The following is a 25,963-nucleotide window of genomic DNA, read 5'->3' on the forward strand; positions in this document are numbered from 1 at the left end:
AAATTGACTTCAACAACAGAAATATATTTTCTTACAGTTCTGAAGACTAGAAGTCCAAGATCAAAATGTTGGCATGGTTGGTTTCTTTTGAGGCCTCTCTCTTTGGCTTGCTGATGGCTGCAGCCTCTTTGCATAGATGTCTCTCTATGTACACATGCCCCTGCAGTCTCCTTGTCTTCTTATAAAGATACCAGCCATATTGGATTAGGTTCCCACCCTAATAGCTTCATTTTAATTGATTCATTTCTTTAAGGACCTTATCTCCAAATACAGTTACGTTCTGAGGTATTAGGGGTTAGGCCTTCAACATACAATTTCGGGGGTGCCTGGGTGGCTCAGTGGTTGAGTGTCTGCCTTTGGCTCAGGTCATGATCTTGGGGTCCTGGGATCCAGTCCCTCATCAGGCTTCCCTCTGGGAGCCTACTTCTCCCTCTGCCTGTGTCTCTGCCTCTCTCTCTCTCTGTGTCTCTCATGAATAAATAAATAAAATCTTTAAATAAAATAAAAATAAAATAAAAACATACAAATTCGGTGGAGGCGGCTCGATTCAGGCCATAACATTAACCATCATGGAAATGCAAATTAAAACCACATTGAGATACCACTTCATGACTATCAGGCTGGCTAAAATAAAAAAGTTGTGACAACACAAATGCTAGAGAGGATGTTCCAGAGCTAGATCACTGATATGATGCCGACGAGAATGTAACATGGTACAGCCACTCTGAGAAATGAGAATGGCCATTTTTCACAAAACTAAGCATGTACATGCCATATGACCTAGTAACTGTGCTCTTGGTATTTATCCCAGATAAATGAAAATTTATGTTCACACACAAACTTGTACATGAATGTCCATAGCAGCTTTATTCATAATATTCCCAAACTGGAAACAGTCCACATGTACCTCAGTGGGTGAATGGTTAAACACTGGAGCACATCCATACCATGGACTACTATTCATGAATAAAAGGGAACCAACCGTTGATATACATAGCAGCCTGGAGGAATCTCCAGGGAATTGTGATGACCAAAAAAAGCCAATCCCCAGAGGTCACATACTGTATGGTTCCATTTATATAATGTTTGAAAGGATAAAATTTTAGAAAAGAAGACTGGATTAGTGGTTTCTAGGAGCTGGGATGGCAGCAGGGAAATGGATGTGGCTGTAAAAGGGTAGCACCAGAGTGCCTTGTGATATAAAACTGCTCTGTATTTGGGTGTTGTAGTGGTCCCAAGAATCTTGACAAGTGATTAATATTGCACAGAATAAAACACACACACACACACACACACACACACACACACACACACAAATACAATTAAATGAGGAATCTCAATAAGGTCACTGTATTGAATCAATGTCAATTTCCTGATTGTGCTATTGTACTGTATCTATGCAAGGTGTATGTACTAATGTACGCAAGTTGTTATCATTGGGGGAACTGGGTAACAGGCATATGGGATCTTTCTATATTATTTCTTACAACTGCAGGTGAATCTGAATGATCTCATAATAAAAAATTCAGAAAAAGAAAGTGAACTAAAGATATTTTCAGACAAAAACTGACAAAATCTGTCCCCAGCAGATTCATACTAAAATAAATATCAAATACAAGTAATCAAGACAGCAGCTTAGAGATGCAAGAAGTGATGAAGAACAATAAAAATAGTAAATCTGTTGGTAAATCTTAAGTAAACATTGTATACATCAACCATAATAATAATGTCATGTAAGGTCAACAATATATGGAGCTTTATTTATTTATTTATTTATTTTTGAGCAAACATTTGGTCCAATTCTTTTTTTTTTAATTTATTTTTTATTGGTGTTTTCAATTTACTAACATACAGAATAACACCCAGTGCCCGTCACCCATTCACTCCCACCCCCCGCCCTCCTCCCCTTCTACCACCCCTAGTTCGTTTCCCAGAGTTAGCAGTCTTTACGTTCTGTCTCCCTTTCTGATATTTCCCACACATTTCTCCTCCCTTCTCTTATATTCCCTTTCACTATTATTTATATTCCCCAAATGAATGAGAACATATATTGTTTGTCCTTCTCCGACTGACTTACTTCACTCAGCATAATACCCTCCAGTTCCATCCACGTTGAAGCAAATGGTGGGTATTTGTCATTTCTAATAGCTGAGTAATATTCCATTGTATACATAAACCACATCTTCTTTATCCATTCATCTTTCGTTGGACACCGAGGCTCCTTCCACAGTTTGGCTATAGTGGCCATTGCTGCTAGAAACATCGGGGTGCAGGTGTCCCGGCGTTTCATTGCATTTGTATCTTTGGGGTAAATCCCCAACAGTGCAATTGCTGGGTCGTCGTAGGGCAGGTATATTTTTAACTGTTTGAAGAACCTCCACACAGTTTTCCAGAGTGGCTGCACCAGTTCACATTCCCACCAACAGTGTAAGAGGGTTCCCTTTTCTCCGCATCCTCTCCAACATTTGTTGTTTCCTGCCTTGTTAATTTTCCCCATTCTCACTGGTGTGAGGTGGTATCTCATTGTAGTTTTGATTTGTATTTCCCTGATGGCAAGTGATGCAGAGCATTTTCTCATATGCATGTTGGCCATGTCTATGTCTTCCTCTGTGAGATTTCTGTTCATGTCTTTTGCCCATTTCATGATTGGATTGTTTGTTTCTTTGGTGTTGAGTTTAATAAGTTCTTTATAGATCTTGGAAACTAGCCCTTTATCTGATATGTCATTTGCAAATATCTTCTCCCATTCTGTAGGCTGTCTTTTAGTTTTGTTGACTGTATCCTTTGCTGTGCAAAAGCTTCTTATCTTGATGAAGTCCCAATAGTTCATTTTTGCTTTTGTTTCCCTTGCATTCATAGATGTATCTTGCAAGAAGTTACTATGGCCGAGTTCAAAAAGGGTGTTGCCTGTGTTCTTCTCTAGGATTTTGATGGAATCTTGTCTCACATTTAGATCTTTCATCCATTTTGAGTTTATCTTTGTGTATGGTGCAAGAGAGTGGTCTAGTTTCATTCTTCTGCATGTGGATGTCCAATTTTCCCAGCACCATTTATTGAAGAGACTGTTTTTCTTCCAATGGATAGTCTTTCCTCCTTTATCGAATATTAGTTGCCCATAAAGTTCAGGGTCCACTTCTGGATTCTCTATTCTGTTCCACTGATCTATGTGTCTGTTTTTGTGCCAGCACCACACTGTCTTGATGACCACAGCTTTGTAGTACAACCTGAAATCTGGCATTGTGATGCCCCCAGATATGGTTTTCTTTTTTAAAATTCCCCTGGCTATTCGGGGTCTTTTCTGATTCCACACAAATCTTAAAATAATTTGTTCTAACTCTCTGAAGAAAGTCCATGGTATTTTGATAGGGATTGCATTAAACGTGTATATTGCCCTGGGTAACATTGACATTTTCACAATATTAATTCTGCCAATCCATGAGCATGGAATATTTTTCCATCTCTTTGTGTCTTCCTCAATTTCTTTCAGAAGTGTTCTATAGTTTTGAGGGTATAGATCCTTTACATCTTTGGTTAGGTTTATTCCTAGGTATCTTATGCTTTTGGGTGCAATTGTCAATGGGATTGACTCCTTAATTTCTCTTTCTTCAGTCTCATTGTTAGTGTATAGAAATGCCACTGACTTCTGGGCATTGATTTTGTAGCCTGCCACGCTACCGAATTGCTGTATGAGTTCTAGCAATCTTGGGGTGGAGACTTTTGGGTTTTCTATGTAGAGTATCATGTCATCGGCGAAGAGGGAGAGTTTGACTTCTTCTTTGCCAATTTGAATGCCTTTAATGTCTTTTTGTTGTCTGATTGCTGAGGCTAGGACTTCCAGTACTATGTTGAACAGCAGTGGTGAGAGTGGACATCCCTGTCTTGTTCCTGATCTTAGGGGAAAGGCTCCCAGTGCTTCCCCATTGAGAATGATATTTGCTGTGGGCTTTTCATAGATGGCTTTTAAGATGTCGAGGAATGTTCCCTCTATCCCTACACTCTGAAGAGTTTTGATCAGGAATGGATGCTGTATTTTGTCAAATGCTTTCTCTGCATCCAATGAGAGGATCATATGGTTCTTGGTTTTTCTCTTGCTGATATGATGAATCACATTGATTGTTTTACGGGTGTTGAACCAGCCTTGTGTCCCAGGGATAAATCCTACTTGGTCATGGTGAATAATTTTCTTAATGTACTGTTGTATCCTATTGGCCAGTATCTTGTTGAGAATTTTTGCATCCATGTTCATCAGGGATATTGGTCTGTAATTCTCCTTTTTGGTGGGGTCTTTGTCTGGCTTTGGAATTAAGGTGATGCTGGCTTCATAGAACGAATTTGGAAGTACTCCATCTCTTTCTATCTTTCCAAACAGCTTTAGGAGAATAGGTATGGTTTGTTCTTTAAACGTTTGATAAAATTCCCCTGGGAAGCCATCTGGCCCTGGACTCTTGTGTCTTGGGAGGTTTTTGATGACTGCTTCAATTTCCTCCCTGGTTATTGGCCTGTTCAGGTTTTCTATTTCTTCCTGTTCCAGTTTTGGTAGTTTGTGGCTTTCCAGGAATGCGTCCATTTCTTCTAGATTGCCTAATTTATTGGCGTATAGCTGTTCATAATATGTTTTTAAAATCGTTTGTATTTCCTTGGTGTTGGTAGTGATCTCTCCTTTCTCATTCATGATTTTATTAATTTGAGTCTTCTCTCTCTTCTTTTTAATAAGGCTGGCTAATGGTTTATCTATCTTATTAATTCTTTCAAAGAACCAACTCCTGGTTCTGTTGATCTGTTCCACAGTTCTTCTGGTCTCGATTTCGTTGAGTTCTGCTCGAATCTTTATTAACTCCCTTCTTCTCTTGGGTGTAGGATCTATTTGCTGTTTTTTCTCTAGCTCCTTTATGTGTAAGGTTAGCTTTTGTATTTGAGTTCTTTCCAGTTTTTGGATGGATGCTTGTATTGCAATGTATTTCCCCCTTAGGACTGCTTTCGCTGCATCCCAAAGATTTTGAACGGTTGTATCTTCATTCTCATTAGTTTCCATGAATCTTTTTAATTCTTCCTTAATTTCCTGGTTGACCCTTTTATCTTTTAGCAGGATGGTCCTTAACCTCCACGTGTTTGAGGTCCTTCCAAACTTCTTGTTGTGATTCAGCTCTAATTTCAAGGCATTATGGTCCGAGAATATGCAGGGGACAATCCCAATCTTTTGGTATCGGTTCAGACCCGATTTGTGACCCAATATGTGGTCTATATGGAGCTTTAGATTATGCAGCAGCCATAGCAAATAAGTCATGAAGAGGATAAATGAGGTTAAGGGGTTCATACAGGAAGCATGAACTAGAAATAACAAGGTTCATTTCACAATGACAACAGATTCAATTCAGTTGAAAAAGATAAAATTCTTAAATTTGGCTGTACACAATACCCTAGAGTCAACATTTTTTTTTTTTTTGAGTCAACATTTTTTAAACAAAACTTGATAGAAATAGTAGTTGGTACATCTGTAGTCATAGGACGATTCTATCATACTTCTTTCTGTAAATGACAGAATAAGCAGACAAAATATATTGGTAAAGCTATAGAACTGCACTGTTCCATACAGTAGCCACTGGTCGCATGTGACAATTGAGTACTTGAAATGTGGCTAGTTCAAGTTCAGATGTTCTGTAAGTGTGAGATACACACTGGATTCCAAAGATACAGTATGAAAGAAAAGGAATGGGCAGTGAGAAGTGGAGACATGTGAACTGGGGTAGGGGGTGAGGGGCAGGCATTAACCCCAGAGTCCTCTCCATGGCTGCCACTGGCTGGGCTCAGACCCGCAAAGTGGACCACAGGCCCCCTGCCCCAAAATCCATGATCTGATGGCAGCGGTGGTAGCCTCTCCAAGCTGGACTAGCCAGCACCAGGGTCTCCAGGCTCAACTCTACGTGTCCTCAGAGAAGCCTTCAGCAAGCTGCCAAGGATGCTGTTCAGTGTGGCAGGGTTCTAGGTGGATGCCAGCTCAGCCATTTCTTCAGGCTGTGAGCTCTATACCTGAGATGACTGCTTTGTCTCGACTGGACAAGGACTCATCTCATGAATTTTGGAGGATGGGCACAATTCAGCCCATAACAGCTAGTAAGAACATAAAAAGATGCTCAACATCATTAGGCATTAGGAAAATACCGATTAAAACTGCAATGTGATACCACTTCACACCCACTAGAGTGGCCACAATAAAAAAGATAAACAAGTGCTGGCAAGCATATGGAGAATTTGGATACCTCATACATTGCGGATAGAAGTATAAAATGGAGCAGCCACTTTGGAAAATAATTTGTCAGTTCATCAAAATACATATAGTGTTAGCACTATGACCCAACAATTTAACTTCTAGGTACATACTCAAGAGAATAGAAAGTGTATGACTGCACAGAACTTGTACCATGAATGTTCATAGCAACATTACTGGTAATAGCCAAAGGGTGGAAATGATCCAAACCTACATTGACTGTTGAATAGATATACATATTGTCATATATCCATACAGCGGAACACTATGCAACAATGAAGAGGCATCAACTGCTGATAGTTGGCTAACACAGAATGAATCTCAAAAGCATTGCACGTGAAAGTAGCCAGATACTAAAGGGCAAGTATTACATGATTCTATTTATATGAAATGGCCAGAAAAGTCAAATTGATAGAGATAGTAGATTACTTCTTACCTGGGCTGACAGTGGGAATGAAGAGCAAGAAACCCTTTTTTTTGGTGGTGATGAAAATATTCTAAAACTGGATTGTGATGATGCACATACAACTCTAAGATTACTAAAACTCATCAGATTGTGCATTTGAAATGAGTGAATTTCACAGTATGGAAGTTGTATTTCAATAAAGCGGTTTTTGAAAGTATATGAAAATGAATAAAATCTTACAAAATAAGAAAGGCTACATCTGTATGATTCCATTTATATGAAATTCTAGAAAAAGCAAAACTAAAACTATAGTGATAGAAAGCAGATCAGTATTGCCAAGGGCCAGGGGTCAAGAGGGGATTGTTCAAAAGGCCTCGGGGAGTCTTTTTGAGCTGATGGAAATGTTCTATATTTGGATTGGAGTGGTGATTATAACGAGTATAGAGTTTCTTTAAAACTCCACAGACTGTTTAAAATCAGTAAATTTTATTGTATGTGATTTGCACCTCAATAAAGCTGATTTTAAAAATGCTTTAAAATCAGTGAAAGATTATAACAGGCTCTTCACAAAAGATGCAAGAATGGCCCATAAGTACATTAAATGAGGCTGAACTCGATCAGTCATCAGTGAAATGCAAATTAAAACTACAATATGAAACACTACTACACACCCTCGAGAATGGGCAAAATTAAAAAAGAAAATTTAAGAATGCCAAGTGCTGACAAGAATGTGAAGCAATTGGAGCTCTCATATATTGCTGATGGGAATGCAAAATGATACAACTAATCTGGAAAACAGTTTGGAAGTTCCTTATGAAGTTAAAAAATATATATATCCTGTCATTCCCATTCCTGGGTATTTAACCTAGAAAATGAAAACATGATTCCAAAAAGACTCATACCCAATGTTCCTAGCAACATTATTCATAAGAGCTAAAAGCTGGATGCAACTCAAATGACAATGAACAGGTGAATGGATATTTGAATTGTGGAATATAAACAAAAAAATTGTGGAATAGTCATAACTAATGGAATACTAAAAAGAATTAACTTCTAATAGGCAACAGCATAGATGAATCTTATAAACATTATGCTGAGCAAGAAATGGCAGACATAAAAGAGATCTTACAGTGTGATTCAATTTCCATGAAACTCTAGTAAAGGTAAGTTTAATATATGGCAGAAAGCAGATCAAGGCTTTCTTGGTTGTGAGGGTAGGGGAGGTTGTTAGGAACCTGGTTGGGGAACAAGGAGACTTTTTAGGGTGGCAAAAATGTTCTATACCTTGAGTGTGGTGTGGGTGTATAAATTTGTCAAGCTCATCAAAATACACACTTTGAGTGAGTGCATTAATGTGTATGTAAATTATACCTCAATAGAACTTATTTTAAGAAATGATCAGGGAAATGCCAATTTATTTTTTAATTTTTAAAAATTTTTAAAAGATTATTTATTCATGAGAGACACACAGAGAGAGGCAGAGTCATAAGCAGAGGGAGAAGCAGGATCCCTGCAGGGAGCCCAATGAGGGACTCAATCCCAGGACCCCGGGATCACAACTGGCCCAAAGGCAGACGCTCACCCACTGAGTCACCCAGGTGCCCGGGAAATGCCAATTTAAACCACAATGAATTTGAAGTCATGCATTATGGACTTACCAGAATGGCTAAGATGAAAAAAGGAGACCATCTAAGCATTGATGAGGATACACAACTACCAGAATTCTTTTGTTACTGATTGGAGTGTTAATTGGCACAGCCACTTGAAACACCACTTGGCATCTATCAAAGCTGAACATGTATGTGCCCTATTGACCCAGTAATTCCACTCCTAGATATGTAAAAGATACATCCCAAAGAAATATATCAATAAGGGTATCAGAAGACAAATGAAACCACATTGAGAGGGTGACAGAACATGAGAGACTCCTAACTCTGGGAAATGAACAAGGGGTGGTGGAAGGGGAGGTGGGCAGGGGGAATGGGGTGACTGGGTGGCGGGCACTGAGGGGGGGAACTTGACGGGATGAGCACTGGGTGTTATATTATATATTGACAAATCGAACTCCAATAAAAAATATACAAAAATAAAATAAATAAAACCCTTTCTTTTCTACAGCTCAAAGGAGCTCCTTTCTATTTGCTAAATGGGATACTGCCCAATTCATGACTTGTTCAATAAAACCAATTTGATCTTCAGAAAAAGAAAAAGAAACCACATTATTCATAATATTCCAAAGTTGGAAACAACCCAGACGTCTATGAATGGTAAAATGCATAAAAAATTTATAATATTTCTATAGTGAAATATCACACCACAATAAAAGGAAATGAACTGTCTATATACTATATGAATGAATTTCACAAATGTAATGTTGAGTGAAAGAAGCCAATGATATGATTCCATTTATATAAATTTTTATAGGAGAAACTAATCTGCGGTCTTAGAAGTCAGGATCATGTTTTTTTCTCTGGGGAGGAGAGAAAGAGATAATGAATGGGAGGAGGCAGGAGGGAGGCTCCTGGGGTGCTGGCAATATTCCATATTATGCCCTGAGTGGTGGTTGTATGGGTGTGTTCACTTGGTGATAATTCATTTAAATGCATACTTATGTTATATTTTAATAAAATAATGTATTCAAAAATTCAAAACACAAGGTAAACAAGGAAAAAGGATATTTCTCCAAGCTGTTTTCCATCTACCTGGTTGCCTTCCTCAGAGAAAATCACCAAAAGGTGCATCTTAATGTGCCTTTTTAGATACATCCTGTGCAATACAAAAAATAAAAATAAAAAGCTTTTTTCTTTTGAAAATTTGTAATTTAAATTATCATACTGTGAAATGACTTTTTCATTTGGTGTACAGTTCTCTGAGTTTTAACACAGGTATAGAGTCATGTACCCACTTTTTAAATCAGAATACAGAATAGTTTCATCAATCCCCCCAAATTCCCTTTATAATCACGCCCTCCCTTGCCACTAGCCCCTGGCAGCCACTATCTACTCCCCATCAATATAGTTTTGTCTTTTCAAGAATATTTGTTTTGTTTTTATTGTTTAGAAATTGAATAAGTTTGAAGAAAAAGAAAAATATGTTTCAGACCCATATTACATCTTTGTTTCTTTACAAATTGGTAATCAGACAAAAGCCAGTATTTAGAATTCATCCATTTTCATATTGTTGATTCAGGTCTTGGCTTAGGAGAGGAACAATTAGTCTGGGCATCTGAAAATTACTAAACAGGAAGAAGAGAGCCACAGCTAATAGCAATTTTCAATTTTAATGATGTGAGGAGATTCCTCCAGGAGTGGTAAGCAAGGAAGTGAATAAGTCTCACTAGTTAAAGAGAGATGCTTAGGATACCATTAATCAGTCACCAGGGAATAGGTAGCAACTCTTAATAAATTACTGAAAGAATGACACAAAAAAGCAAAGTCCCTGAGGTGGGGATGAATGAAATATTTCTCATGTCTTATATAAAATATGACTGGTCCTTGGCTCTTTCTCCTTTTATTACCTCTTTCGAAAATGTGAGGACATAAGCTACTCTTCCTAAAATACAAGATTAACAAATTAGAACAATAACAATTAATGAAATAAATAACAAATAATGAAATGGAAAAAAAATTACCTTATTCATTGGAATTTCAGGGGAGCCTGAAGAAAGTGTACATAGGACTGGTGGGCTTCACCATACATACAAGAGAAATAGCCCAGAGCAGAGCGAATGTCCTATGTTTCTCAAAGTGCTTTAGATGGCAGGGAGAGTCCTATGTGGAGAGTGTGGACTTGTGGAAGGTTATGAACTTGAGGGATCAGCTTGAAGTGAAAGTGAGGAAAAAAATGGAGGACCAGTGAGATGGCAGATGGCTATGTGCTCCTTGATATAGCCTTTCTCTCCTATAACCTCACAAGTCTTGGGGGGGAATGCATAAATCATATGTGCTTAAGTATAATGTGATTTCTTTTAGAAGATGGTGAGAGGGTTGCAGTCTTGGGCCAGGTTCTGATTAGAGGCCTCAGGAAGCCTGTGTGTAGTTAGAAGCAAAAAATGATTCAGGGAAACGTAAGAAAATAGAGACAAAATCACAGAAAGAACTGTTTCCTGTGGTCCTGGTATTAGGGTTCCAGCCAAATATACTAAATCTTTGATGAAGGCTACAGTAGATATGGTGACTTGGTACTCAGTTCCATTCCACCCTCATCCTAGAGTGTCATCCTGTAATGCAGATGATGGAAGGCACACATACCAACACACTTCCCAGACCTCCTTGCAGCTGAAGCTCTGAATATGATTTAGGTTCAGCTAATCAGATGCATAGGCATGCAATTTACAAGGGTAATATGGCTTGTACTTCATTTCTGCTGCCTGTCCTGAGAAGCACAGTGGTTGAGTTGTGTATTCAGGAGGTTAGCAGAGGTCCCACGGTCTAGGTATTGACTATATCGGAGTCCAGAGGTAGTGATAGGATATCCGTTTTGCTGGTGCAGGTTGTACTATATGTGGCATGTTTCTGGAACTGATAGCAATAGTAATGGCTTCCCGTCTATGGCAGTAGTAACACGGTTCTAGAGCTGGAAATTTCCTGACCGTATGGAGAGACAGCAGCACTCTGATGGCTTGGCTTTGTGGTGTGCCTTTGAGAATCATTCTTAAACGCTTGGCATCTGTTTCTACAGCTCTCCTAAATTATTCTCTAAGCCATTTTACACCCTGTAATAAATTTCTCCCTCCTTAGACCAGCTAGAGTGTCTTGTGTTCTCTGAAATTGAATTCTGACCAATAAAGAATGTAGTAGCAGGAGTGCTTAAAGGTAATAGCATTTCAGAAAGTGGGAAACTCAGATCGATTAGATAGCATGATTGGATTTGAAAGCAGTGATGATACTATTAGTATTAGAAGATGGGATGTTGATAGTCTATGACACATAATGGCAAACTGATCAAATTATCACAAGTGGGCATCTACAGTGAAGTGTCTATTGATGGAGCAGATAACTGCTACTACAGATTATTTTGGCGCTAATGATACCCAAAAACCATGGAGTGGAATAACTTCTAATTGTGCTCTAGAGGCTTAAGAAAGACAATGGCAATCTTAGGATTTAAATTCTAAACTCAAAGAACAGAAGACTATGAGTTTTTATTCTCTTATTTCCTGTTGACACAGAGCTGGCATAGCTAAAAATTAGAGTCCAATCCCATGGGTTGCTAAATTACAATGTATGCCAAACTCACAGCCTTGTCAGGTCACTTTTATGAAAGTAAGGGCATTTATTTGATTAGAGTGAGACCTGGTAGAATAGAAATGGGGATATTTGAGTGAATTCAGAAGACTCTAAGTATTTCACCAATGAGCCTTACTTGCCAGTGGAAGCATGCTATTTGATGAGGCTGGTTCTGCCTTGCTTGAACCAGCTAGGGAATATTGCTTGAAGGGAATGTTCCCTTACTTAAGCTACTTGCAAGGGAATGTCAGTTTTCCTCAGGTACCATTCCTATCTCCACTCATTGCTTCCGGACCTAAAACTAGAGTTAAGTCACAGAATGCTCCAAGGGTACAAGTAAAAGTCTGAACTGGGAGGAGATAATTATGAAATTTTGCTAATTTATCATGGAAGAAATCTGCAGAATATGCATAGGAATGTGTTTTGAGGATACTATACCACGGAGAAAGGAATGTAATTTTAGATTAGGCCAAATATATCAACACCTTAATACTTATCAGAGATTCTGGATTCAATAACTAGTTTGCCCAGCTGAAAGTGGTTCTTTTTGGCTCAGTTGACTGAAGTCAAGTCTGAAAATTAGCCCATATTAAATGAAGTTGATATGCCAGATATTCCTTAGTATAATGTACAGGAGATACTCCAAAGGCTTAAGGAAATAGAAACAATGGAGTACATTTATGATATATGACCCACTAACCTACATCCTAACCATGTCCCCAAGAGGATCGAGGGGATGTTCTCTTTCCCAAGACATTGAAAAATATATCAATGAGAGGAGCCTTATTATTCTTGAAATATGCAATACTGGTAGTCTTCAGTAGCCCAGGGATAAAGGTAAGAGATGCTGCCACTGAAAGGAACTTTCTTATTTCAATGAGAATAATGGGATCCTAGAATGGCAAAGACCAAGTGGCAGCACTTAATGACAAGAGATAGGGTGAGCATGGTTAACATGATAGAAGCATGGCCAGAGATATAATATGAATATTTGGCCTTGCAGAGAAGTTTGATAGGGGCTAATTGTCCTTCAGTTTCCTTAGATGGAAATAAATAAGCAGCCTACTAAGTTTTAATTGATCTGTGTAGCCAAAAATCTGTGTCTGGTGAACAAAGATCTAATTTAAGTCATTGTTATTGAGATTCATGGCCTCTCACCTAGTTTGCAGGCCAGAATCTGTTCACATACCCAGAGGCCCTTGAAGAGAAAGCCAGGTACACTTGAGGAAGAATTCCACAATACCATAAGTATGTAGTAAATTTTCTTTCTGGCTTTTTTTCTTTCTAGCCAGAGGGGGCCTGTGGCCACTTACCAGGGTAACCATGACTGGGCAACTAGAAATACTCATACTTTTCAGAGATTGGACACTGACGCTGAACTCACAGTTATCCACAGCCACTTAGAATACAATGGTCACCCACTGATGAGAGTCAGGGCTTATGGAGTCAAGAGACAGAATTTTATCCTGAATCCATCTACAATGGGTCCAGTGGATCTGCAAATAATCATATGGTTATTTCTCAGTTTACGGATGTATATTTAAAATAGTCACACACAGCAACTGACAGATCTACTACATTTGCTCCCTGACCAGTGTAGAAAGGACTATTTATGGTAGAAAGGGCCACGTAGGGTTTGCTGTATCTGTCAATACCATATCCCTGGGGAAATCACAAAGATGAGTACCACGAAAGATATGAAGGATGTGTTTGGTTATATGGGAGGTGGAAGAGAGATTTCTATACTATCCTCATTTAACTTGCCTATTTGGCTTGTGCAGAATTATATATGGGTTTTGGAGAATGACAGTTGATTATCAAACTTTAATCATTAATCCCAAACAGGATTTTTTTAGAAAGCTACATAAATCATAAGAAACTGCAGAACATTGGAAAGACCAAGATCTTAAAAGTGGCACAAAGGAGACATTACCTGCAGAGGAAAACAAATAGAATTAGAAGCTAGGAAATCTATCACCTTGCTTCTGGGATAGGGGAAAGATGTTCTGATAACAGAAATGGAAGTTGGAGTATGATGTGAGATGAAGGATAAAACACCCTTTTACTGGTTTTAAGCCTAGGAATGTAGCTACCAGGGTAATTTGTGTGCGTTGCTTTGAGGGATCTAGTGGTATAGGGCTCCCAGTGTCACATATATCAATCTTACTTTAAATAGCCAAAGAAATGGATTCTGGCTGGTAACAGTGGAAAAAGACTTTATTGAACTGTTGAGCTCATGGATCCACTAAGAAGTTCCCTGCAAAAGGGGCAATAAAGTCTGGACATCCAAAAGCACTTTAAGTCCTATCTCAGAACCAGAGTGTTAATGTGAAGATGCCACCACTGCCACCAGAATATATTCCCCAACTTTCCATCCTGCTCTGCTATGTATTAAAAAATTTCAAGGAGAAGCATCTGATTAACCAATCCTTGGTCACGTGGATAAGCCTCTAGCTGACTACCAGCTTCTTAGCTGGGGCCTCCAGACCTACAACCAAAAGGAAATAAATTTTGCCAAAAACCAAAGTAAGCAAGGTCGATTCATCCCCAGTTGAGGTTCTCTACATGAGAACCAGTCTGGCAGATTCCTTGGTTGCAGCCTTGGTGAGAGCCTAAACATAGCACCCAGCTAAGCTGAGCCCAGATTCTAACCCATTGAAATGGTGAGATAATAAATGTGTTGGGGTAACTTGTTACACAGCAATAAAAAACTGTCATTCTAGCCTCTTAATGTACCTCTCTGTACTGCAGAGGCTAAAAAGCTAAAAGGATATTTTCTAGATTCCCTTGCAATTAGGATTCTGGTTATATTATAGGCCAATCAGATGCATACTCATGAGCCTTGAATGGCAGAAGGGAGGTGAAGGCTATGCTTCTGCCATTTCTGCTGGTAAACATGGTTGCGAACATGTTTGCTTATTCTGTGGCAATTTAGTCACTAGCTTGTGGGTGGTGAGAAGTGGGATGCTTGGCCTTTTTTTTGCTGGCATAAATCATAGCAGGTGGAGCATGGATCTGTAAGTAGCAGCTGTGGTGTTGATTTTTCATCATGGTAGCAGGAAGTAGCAGTTTCCTAATCATAGAAGAATTAGCAACTCCCTTGGTGGCCTGGTTCTGTGGTGTAGTTTTGGAAGTTGTTCTTGAAAGTTCAGTTTAGAGTCAGTCCTCTTGATAGTTCTGTAAGCCACTTAATGTCTAGTAATAAATCTTTTCTGGCCTTAACTAATTAGAGTGAATTCTGTTCTCTGCAACCTTACCTTAACTAATAAAGGAGAGAAGTCCTCAAGTGATAACTAAGTGTAAATAAAAATGCATTGTAATTAATAATACTAATATCTTTTAGTAAACAATTTTTCGTGTTCACTATAATAGATTTGTAATATTTATTTTTATAAAGACAAGTAAAGCCACCTTATAATACATTTAATTTAATGTATAAGGTATAATGCAGTGGTTCAGTTTAACACAATTACATAAGATTTTTAATATTAAGAACAACTCATTTGCTTAACAAGGTAGCAACTATAAAACTATGTGGTCATTTTATTTCTCCTGCAGACTCAGAAAATAAATGTTTGCCTTTTTAACTTGCATTTATAATCATCTTCCAATTCAAAAATCTAAGAATTCAATTTTAATTAAGATAAGCTAAACTTTGATATTCAGACTTTAAAAGCATATCAATTATTAGTAACAATGCTCCTAAGTATCTCTTTTTGTAAATGTAACTGACAAAATATTCAACAGTATGTGCAATAGTGCCTTTGTATATAAGCATAGAACCTTGTATCTTTCTAGAGCTACTATAATTTAACAAACATTGCAAAATAGCAAATGTATGATAGTGTACATATAAACTATTCACTAAGCTCTAAAATTTGGACACATTTCAGCAAATCATTTCTGAGAAAAGGCACATTAGCTTATTTACCAACTCTATGTTTAAGTGATAATTTCTTTGAAAAGAAAAAGTTGAGCAAATCATTTTAAAGACAACACTAGTGTTTGGCCAAGTCCAACTTATGAAGTTTAAATGATCAACTTAAAATTCTTGAATCGCTTTGAAAATAACATAGTCTATGATGATGAAACCCTCTGTCTTTGTGTTAGGCCTTGTTCACAGTGGCCTCTTGTCAAAGGCTGACTAAACCAATTCCTTTCCAGAAAGGGAGACGTCTTCGGTTATTCTAAAGAATTTTTGCCCTTTTATTGTTTCATATCTGAAAAGTCAAAGGGCTTAAAACCAAAGCCTTTTGTCAAATAAGAAGCTCCAGTGGATTATCTCTCCCCTCTCCTACGTCAATTGATTAATAAATTGCTCTTGTCAAAAACAGCACAGAAGATTGAATAGGTTTGATTGCTTTTTTTTCCCTTTAAAGTGCTAACAAAGCCCACTATCTCTAAATGGACTTTCATTATAATGACTGAAATATAAGCAGCATAAAATATGGAAATCACACATCTAAATCAGATAGATGGGTCAAAACTTTTTAGATAGACACCAGCAATTACTTTAACTATCATTACACACAAGTATACTTTATGAACTTGCCAAATTAATACAGTAATTCAGTCTATCTAATGTAGCTTAAAACATGACTGGTGAAAATTCAAAATCTAAAGCTAGAACCAAAGCAGTCACAGGATACTCTGAGACAAATGCCACAAACAGCAGTGCTCAGAATTTCAAGTAATTGCTCAGTCTAATGAGAGACCTATATAGTTAACTGTATTGTTTCTTAACCCTTCTATGAGACTGGCTTTATCCAACTTAAAATTAAATCCAATATTGTTTCTCCTTATATTAGCCCAGAATCTTTTGAGTTCTTGACTTGTTTTTATCAGTAACAGAAGTGTGTCAGCAGCTTCTGTACCACTCAGGTAGGAAGAATGTAGAACTTACTAAAAAACGATTTATTATTAGAAAACTAAACTAGATTAACTTTAAAAAGTTAGTCTTATTTCAGTTAGATAACTTGAAAATGAGGTCCCCATATGGTAATCACTTAGATAATAAAGGCTATAGATCTAAGAGCCCAGAATTCTAAAGCATTCTAATAGAACTGAGGCAATTTGGAAAGTAGGGTTTATCAATGACAAGTCATCATCAATAATACTCAAACATAACATTACATTTTCAAAATTGTTAGTAATTCATATGTAAATAGCACAAATTAGGAATTTTCTTACTAAAAGTGATATGGTAGTGCCCCCTGGTGGGAACATTTAGAGTATTTCCCTGATATCGCATAACACGTGAACTATAAAAAAGTTCATTTGTAATGAAGAATATCAAAATTAGAGATTACCACAAAGCAATGAATCACTGTGCTTTCACATATCTTCCTTTTAATCTTCAAACACATTGGTAACAAGATAAATCCCTGATCCTATTCCCAAGAATCAGGCTAACAGCTACAGCAATCTTGGTAAACTTGTCTATAATAGGCAATTCCTGTTAAGAAACTTATATCTTGGTTCTACAACTTAACTGAGAGGTCTTTGCATTTTCTAGTTTCACTTTTACATCTACGGGTTTTTCAAAAAACCTCACCAATGCTGGTTCATTCAACAAAGACGCAAGAATCTGTTCAAATGCAAATGACCACTGAGGTTCTTCCCTCAGAGAGGAGGGATCTTTCTTCAAGTGGCTCTCTGTTTTCCCCTCACTGGGTCCTCCAGAAGCACAGACTGTACCAGAGAATTCTTTGGCTGATGCTGTAGGGCTATGTAGTTTCCTTCCAACTTCTTCCATCCTGAGCAAAAGGCTGGTTACAAAAGCAATGGCTTGATATAACGACTCTTCTTCAGGGTCCCCATGAAATAGATTATATAGGGTCTTTGAAAATTGAATGAATTGTGACTGAAAGACACAAGTTAGAAATAACATATTTTTAATAAAAAATAGTGAAAGAGAATAAAGGGGAAAGGAGAAAAATGAGTGGGAAATATCAGGGAGGGAGACAGAACATGAGAGACTCCTAACTCTGGGAAACAAACTAGGGGTGGTGGAAGGGGAGGTGGGCAGGGGGTGGGGGTGACTGGGTGATGGGCACTGAGGGGGGCACTTGATGGGATGAGCACTGGGTGTTATTCTATATGTTGGCAAATTGAACACCAATACAAAAAATTTTTTAAATAAATTTATACAAAAAAGAAATACCATATTTGATGTTAGATTTAGCAAAAAGAAAGAAAACTTAGAAGTAAACAGTCTCCTATTTAGAATTTGTACCATTTAACCCTTGCCATAGAAGTTAAAGAAACTAATGATTAATTCCCAAATAAATCTTGGCTCTAGAAAGATGGGTATGAACCATGGAAGAAAATTCCTTTTAAATTAAATTCCTTCTCATACATTGCCTAATAGCAATACATTATATACATATATTATATATACAATAATTCTCGGGCAGCTTACCTGACCGCATTCCCTCAATGTTAGGTGGTACTTTTTTTTTTTTTAAAGATTTTTATTTATTTACTTGAGAGAAGGGGAGGGGGAGAGGGAGGGAGAGAGGGGAAGCAGACTCCCTCCTGAGCGCAGAGCTTGATCTCACAACCCTGAGATCAAGACCTGAGCCACCCAGGCGCCCCAGTGGTACTTTTAATTAGGCAAATTCCCCTATTTCCTTACACATGGATTGTTCATTCATTAACCAATCTTAATGAAAGGCTTAATAATGAGTTCCCCTTGATCTTTCCAAAGGGCTAGAGTGGGCAGCTCAACTAGGACAACTTAAATTTATGGAAGAACATTTTGGGAACTATCTAGTAGTACAAGGTAGCTCTACAGGACCCATTTAGACGTGTTTCTCTTTAAAGGCTGCGGTGGGACCCAAGTGGAGGAAAAATCTGGTTTGTTTGCTAATTGCCCCTAGATAATCCAAAGACATTTCTAAAAGATATTTGTCAATTAAAAAAAATACAATTCTAACACAATAGTCCTATAAGTCAATCATCCTTAACAGAAAAGTTTATCTGTAAGTAAAAAGCAAATGCAAAGGATATACTTAATCAAAATAAATAGTACCAAACTTTTAAGTTTTATTTCTCTCTCTACCTTAGTGTGTATACTGCTTATTTAGAAAAAATTTTAGAATAAACATCATATTGATTCACTTAAAAAAGTACTTATTCAGCTACCAAATTACCCAGTCCACGAGGAATACTGTTATTTGATAGTTCTCATTTTGGTAATGTTCTGGAAATCCTCAGTATCTACACCAACAGATTTTAAATTTAAAAAACATATGAACATAAACTGACTGAAGGGTGCTTAAGAAAGAGATGGATTTAGAATTGTATCAAGTAGTAGTCATTAGTATTGTTCCAGCAGGTTCAAATACAAGATGATTAGAAACCAGCATGTGACCTATTTTAGTGACTTCTTATTCCAAGTACCTAGCATTGGGTCTGTCATCTAGTAGGCACTAAAAAAAATGTTTACTGAATAAATGAAAACTTCTAATAAAGCTGGAAATAAGAAACACTGAAATGTATGTTTATACATACATCTTTTCTAGAGTCACAAATGTTGTCATAGCAGAGCAACTATTCTGAAACACTAAATGCATTTAAGTGTTTAAAGTAGAAAGCCATTAAAAAATTTGTTCCTACTCTTCTGTGCTCGTCTGAAACTTACAGAGATGATATATAGATTTAACTATTTTTGTAATAGAAGATTAGCTATTTTAGAGTTGGATACACCCACATTCATAAAAACAAACAAGAACCTAGAATTTTTTCTTTGAAAATACTCTACCTGATTCATTCTTGGTAAATCCTTAATGTTTTCTTCTTTTTTGGAAAGCTCATCTTCCCATTGACTTAGATATGCTTGAATATCAACTTTTCCTTTGCCTGTATAAGTGGAATAAAACCATTTCATAATGAACAGTTTTATGAACATAATATTTCCCCAAATCTCAGAAGGAATAATTACAATTGGAAATTATTTCATTAAGATATAAGATTCCACCTTTTAATAACCCAGGAAATAATCTGATTTTACCTTTTATTTCACCCACTGGCTTTCAGAATGTGTTTTCCATTTCCATTAAACTAAAACTTTTACTTTGGGGAGGCTGGGGACTAGGGAAGATGTGAAGTGAGGGAGAAGGATGCATTTTAGATTAAACAGTATACCCTGGCTTGACAATGTAAATTTCATTTAGCTGTCCTCATGCATACTATTAAGTTTAAAATAGCTTCTATGTGATGTTATTAATATGCAGATTCTGAAGTTGTCCATGGTGGCTCTTAAAAAAATTTAAAAACCTACTATCCATTCATTCCTTTGAAGAGTTTAATGAAGATATTTAATGATTATAAATAATTACTTAAGGCCATTGGAAAACTAGGTAGATATACTGAACAACCTAGGGAAGGTGCCATATTTAAACAGATCTTTAGCAATTTATTATTTTCTAACTAAATGTTACTCAGAAACATGAGAAGAATGATGGACTTCTGGAGAGCAATTTGATAGCCTCAATCAAAATATTAATGTGCATATTCTTTGGCACAGCATTCTCATACCTCTATGATTTTATCCTATCCTAATGAAATATGTATGAAAGTATCCTATAATGTAAGTATAAAGTGTTTGCTGCAACATAGTTTGCAATATAAACAACTGGAAACAACCTAAATGTCCATCAATATTGGTCTAGTTATGGAATTATGGTACAACTAATCAATGGAATACTCTATGCCCATTAAAAAGAATAAGACAGATCCAAATTGTACTGACATGAAAACACATCAATGATATATCACAAAATTGAAAAAGCAACTTGTAGAACAGTATTTATGGAATGTTTCTTTTTTTTATAAAAAAGAGATGTCTATATGTGTATATACATAGGAATGGGTCTGGAAAGGATATAGAACAAAATGTTTTCATATTTACTTCAGGATGGAGTTCAGTGGGAGTATGAAGACTTCTGTTTAAATTTCTTTTATTATTACTCTTGTAATTAATAAGTATTTTTAAAATAGCAAAATTAAATGAATATGGGTCATTTACTATAATTTCTGAGACTTAAGTATCAAGACAAAAAAGACTAAAATGTTAAACTAAACACAAAAAAAGTGAAAAAGCTCTTAGAACAAATCAATGTCCTTTAAAAAGAATCCACTATTTGCCTTTGTGGCTAATTCTATTCACAAAAACAGTAACTTTAACTAAATGATATTCCTAATCATAATACCTTTTTCAGGGCTGTTTTTTAATGATGCCACTTTTTTCACATTTGGAGGCTTGGAAACTAGAGGAAAAGAAAACAATTGCATTTTGTAAAATATTTAACAAATAAGTACCTTTTGAAAGTAAAATATTTTATAAAAAGACTTGGGTACATGTTATCTTCTTCAATTCAGGAAACCATTTTTATTTATTTTAAAAAGAGTTTTATTTATTTGTTTGAGAGAGAGAGAGAGAGAGAGAGAGAGAGCAGGAGTAAGGGGAGGGAGAAGCAGACTCGTCACCAAGCAGCAAGCCCAACGTGGGGCTCGATCCCAGGACCCCAGGATCATGACCTGAGCCGAAGGCAGATGCTTAACTGACTGAGCCACCCAGGCACCCCACAAGAAACAAATTTAAGCTGACATGACCTCCTCTCATCAGAAGACAAAGTATTCAAGAACGTTTATAGTAGAAAGAACGCTGGGAAAAATCTGTATGAAAAAAAATCCTAGAAGTATACCAAATATTATTTATTTTTGGGTGGGGTTTTCTTCCTTATGATCTTCTTCAAACTAAACTGTGTTACTTTCATTATTAAGAAAAAAAGCAGGCGGGAGGTCAGAAGACTGAGCTACTCATCCTGATTGTGGCAACACCTCATTGTAAATTCTTGCACAAGTCACTTCTCCTTTCTGGGTCTCTGTGCCCTTATCTATATATATTAGTCTCTTCAAACTTATTGTTCAAACAGTAACATATAGTAACTACAAACATACATTAAAAAGGACTTAGACCTTTATAAGACATTCATGTTTATGAAAAAAGAGGTAAAGGACACAAAAATAAGTTTATAACACTTCTAAATTATGTCCTGGAGACAGACTCATCCCTGTCTCCTATACCTACAGTGATTTATAAGTATTCACTGTTTGAATAATAGCTATGACCTTCAATCATCAAAGATTCTATTGTTTCCACTGTATTTTAAGAAGGCACGAAAATCATTGGATACATTTTAGAAATTCTGCAACATAAGTAGAAACAAAATGCATGTTTTTTCTAATCCTCCAGTAGACAAAAAATTCCATAAATCAAAACCCAAAACACACTTCAGTTAATTAGTCAAATATTTATGGGGTACTTACCATGCATTTAGCACTGTGCTAAGTGTTATGGTAGCACAAAAGAAATATGAAGTATTATTAACTCAAATTTTATTAATGATAGCTGGGTAAAAAATTATTTAAGCCAAGAAGATCTCTATGAGTGACTAATCATCAAAAAAAAAGATACATTTTAAACTGGTATTTACCATGGAGCTGACTGAAATAAAGTAATTCTTCCTTGGAAAGTTCATCTCCTTTTGAAGGATCCTTACATTTCACTTCAGTATAAGCTGAAAACAGATAACCCGAATCAATTTACTAATAATAAGGGACAGAAATGGGCCCTATAATAAGTGATCAAGCATATCTGGGGGCAGAGAGTTAAAAGGTCACTGTAAGAAAGACATGTGAAGAAACGTACAAGTGGTACTACTCTATAGCAAATAACAGGAAGTAGTTGATCACTTTGAGTTCTAGTAGTTCTCTTACTTGCTTTTCAATGGTTTTCTGAGAGCCATTACAAGTCGAAATAAAAAAATCTGGCATTTTGAAATCTCTGAAAATGTAACCTCAGTCATTTAAGAACATCTTCAATAATGAGGCAAACATGAATTTGAGGGCTTTAACAGATACACAGTGGTTTCTTTTTTTTTTCTTCCATTTTTGAGACTTCTACTTAAAGTCAATTCATTCCATGGCAAATCAGATATTCTGACAGTAATCTAACTTGACAATGTAAAGTCCTTCATAATTAAATTATTAGCTGGTTTATCTTTGGTTTTAAATGCTCTATTTGTGATCTGTGTGTGTGAAGAGTCAAAGATGGCTTTTAGATATTTGGTCTGGTAAAAAGTGGTTCCTGGCTATCCTAGGAAGACTCTAAAAGGAATCCCAGATGTACTTTTGACAAATTATGAGGTGCCACTTGCTTGTGTGAATTAGCCTATCTAAACTAAATGGTACTTTTGCAACATTCATTTAGCTTAAAGCCTAAGGCTGTTTTCCCAAAATATGGATCAGGCCTGGGAAAGGCAGCCTCTGAAGGTCAGTGGAAAACACCAAAGTAAACTGGCATGGTATGGTAATATTAGGGTATATGGTAGAATAGAAAAAAACCTAAGCTTTGGAGTCAGACCTAGGTTTGTATCCCAGCTACGCAATTTATTAGCTATGTGATCTTTGCCCAATAATTTAATCTTTCTAAGCCTTACTTTCCTTATCATCAAACTTGGAAGGATAATACCACTTCTCAGGGATATTATGAGAATTAAGTAAAAGAATACATGTAAAAGTAAACACCTCAACAGAGCAAGTGCTCAATATATGGGAGTGTTTTTTTGTTTTTTGCTTCCTTTTCCAAACGTTTAATATTCCTGCTGCCTAAATCTCATTTTTTCTGAATAATCTGTAGTATTCCATGAGTTTGGCAGCTTGTCGAAAGTTAAATTCTACTCCTCAATGACAATAACAACATCACATCTCAATATTATACCAATGTTCAAAATGTTAGATAGTTCTTATACATGAACTATCATTAAATTAACCTACTAACTGGAAGGAAACTTGTGAACCCATCTGTTATACAGAATCTCTTCCATAAATTTCACTATAACCTTGTATCAGCAAAAGTACTGGACATATGATCTATGGTCCCAATGAAGCAATGACCTTATATCATATTGAAAATTATGCTACTTATTAAAATCGAATATCTGCAATTATACTTGTTAAAATGGAATCAACTCCTGTACATCATTAAAGACTGTTAAACTCTTACCTGGAGGAATATGCAGCTTAAAAAGCAGCTTAAGCTTGTCAATGAAACTTCCATTGTACATTGTATCTGTTCAATAAAATTCAATTACAAATATTCAGGTTTTCAAAGATCATTCAATCCATTCCAGCAACACAGATTAAGATACAGATGTTAGCCAATAATTAGGATTCATAAACTTTCCATTACTTAAGCTAATAGTTAAACCACCACCCAGTCAGCCAGATTCTCTTCTTCAAGTGTAGAAGCAAAATACCCTTCATCAGAGGGAAAAACGCTCTCCTGCTAATTTCCCTTCCCCAAACTAAATTTTCTTTTTTTCTTTTGAATGAGGCCTTATGACTCATTTGAGGAGAGAACTCCTCTTCAAGGGTAATTCCTAATAAGAAAGTATGCCAGGGTGTGGAAAAGCAAAGGAACAATGTAACTGATGAACTATCTATAGGTACAGCATGTTTGTTAGGATTATTTCTCTATCACTTTTCTAGGTTATGTGGTTGATTTTTACTGAGGGGGGGAAGCTTCTCTTGAAGTATCCATGTGTCTGAATTGGGTGAGATATAGACATTTTCTTCCTTCATGTTAACCTTGAAAACATCCATATCTAAACAGCTTGCTTTTCTGAGAGTGTTGGGTCAAAACGAGACCAATATATTTAAGATTTAGTTACAAACACAGAAAAAGATCCACTTACTGCAAAAGCTGGGGATAATGTAACTCAGGCTGATAAAATCTGACTAAATTGACAAGAGCAGGCAGTACTAAGTATTTCTAGGCGTATCTTATTTTTTGCTTTTAAAAAAGAAAATTAGGGCAGCCCTGGTGGCTCAGCGGTTTAGCGCCACCTTCAGCCCAGGGCCTGATCCTGGAGACCCAGGATCGAGTCCCGAATCGGGCTCCCTGCATGGAGCCTGCTTCTCCCTTTGGCTGTGTCTCTGCCTCTCTATCTGTGTCTCTCATGAATAATTAATAAAATCTTTAAAAAATAAAAAAAAGAAAAAAGAAAATTATTGGACTTCACCCTACCAATTGCTGAGGAGAAGTCTTTGAAGTTTATAAGGCAGTCACAGTTTTCATCCAACAATCTGAATGTCCATAAGGCTAGCGAGTCTTTGTTTGCAGCATGAGCCCAGGGGCTCAACAACTGATATAACATTCTGAACTGCTGGCAGTCAATCTGGTATTGTTCCAAATATGGCAGACTGGGGTCATGGTACTTCAATACTGGACAACTCAAACACCAATAATAGGAAAAAAACAGCTCTTTCTATTAAGACAAATAAAAAGAGGAAAGTCAATAAGTCATACAAAGAATTTATAAATTTATAAGATTATTTTCTGTTAAGCATGTCTACTAAAATAATTATAAAATATTTAAGAGTGGTAGGTGGTAAAAATTTTGCTTAAAAGTATTATTTTTCACTTGAAGAAAAACAACTGTACCTTAAAGAGGACATAAAGTTCATTCAATTCATGAAGGCTCAAATTCACATCTTGTGATACAACACGCACCTTTAAAAAGATTAAAAGCAATTTAAAATTGAACACTTCAGTATTTACACATGAACCCATTTAGAAATTTCCCTCTGGTAGAATAAAATGATTTTCTTTGAACTTTTTAAATAACAAAGATAAATACACCATTATGCCCTTTAAAAAGGCATTATGCCCTTTAAAAAGGTTGTACATAGACTACAGTTCAATTCTACTCTGATATGTACTTTCACCTTTATCCCTTCATACCCAGTAATTGCCAAAAGGACATCAATTTAATGTCTATAAATATAAGCAATGGTATTCTAAGTCTCATTCCATATATTTCTCTCTTGCCACGTAAACAGTCTGTCAAGTCATCAAGTGGGACTGTCATGAAATACTTCAAAGACATTGGGAGAGATGTGCATTCCCTCTCTGTGCCAAGAAACATAATCCAAGAAGTAATGAGCTTAGAAAATATGTAATTTTATCTTAACTTGACAAATAAGTATCAATGG

The 25,963-nt window shown here is 36.5% G+C and overlaps 1 protein-coding gene across 3 annotated transcripts in view; it reads right to left on the reverse strand.

The window, feature by feature from the left end:
• Positions 1-17,228: 17,228 nt before the first annotated feature.
• Positions 17,229-25,963, reverse strand: part of TBC1D8B (TBC1 domain family member 8B) — a 66,756-nt gene continuing 58,021 nt past the window's right edge. For 2 of the 3 annotated variants that reach the window (XM_072818055.1, XM_072818054.1), the window contains exons 15-21: positions 25,413-25,481; positions 24,996-25,236; positions 23,973-24,038; positions 22,402-22,485; positions 21,115-21,171; positions 19,665-19,762; positions 17,229-17,762 (exon numbers count right to left, since the gene is read on the reverse strand). In XM_072818055.1, the coding sequence (XP_072674156.1) occupies positions 17,367-17,762; positions 19,665-19,762; positions 21,115-21,171; positions 22,402-22,485; positions 23,973-24,038; positions 24,996-25,236; positions 25,413-25,481 (1,011 nt within the window). In that variant the 3' untranslated portion in view covers positions 17,229-17,366. The remainder of the gene's footprint in view (positions 17,763-19,664; positions 19,763-21,114; positions 21,172-22,401; positions 22,486-23,972; positions 24,039-24,995; positions 25,237-25,412; positions 25,482-25,963) is intronic. The other variant, XM_072818053.1, reaches the window with a different exon arrangement.

This window comes from Canis lupus, chromosome X (assembly GCF_048164855.1).
Source record: "Canis lupus baileyi chromosome X, mCanLup2.hap1, whole genome shotgun sequence".
In the NCBI taxonomy this organism is placed as follows: domain Eukaryota; kingdom Metazoa; phylum Chordata; class Mammalia; order Carnivora; family Canidae; genus Canis; species Canis lupus.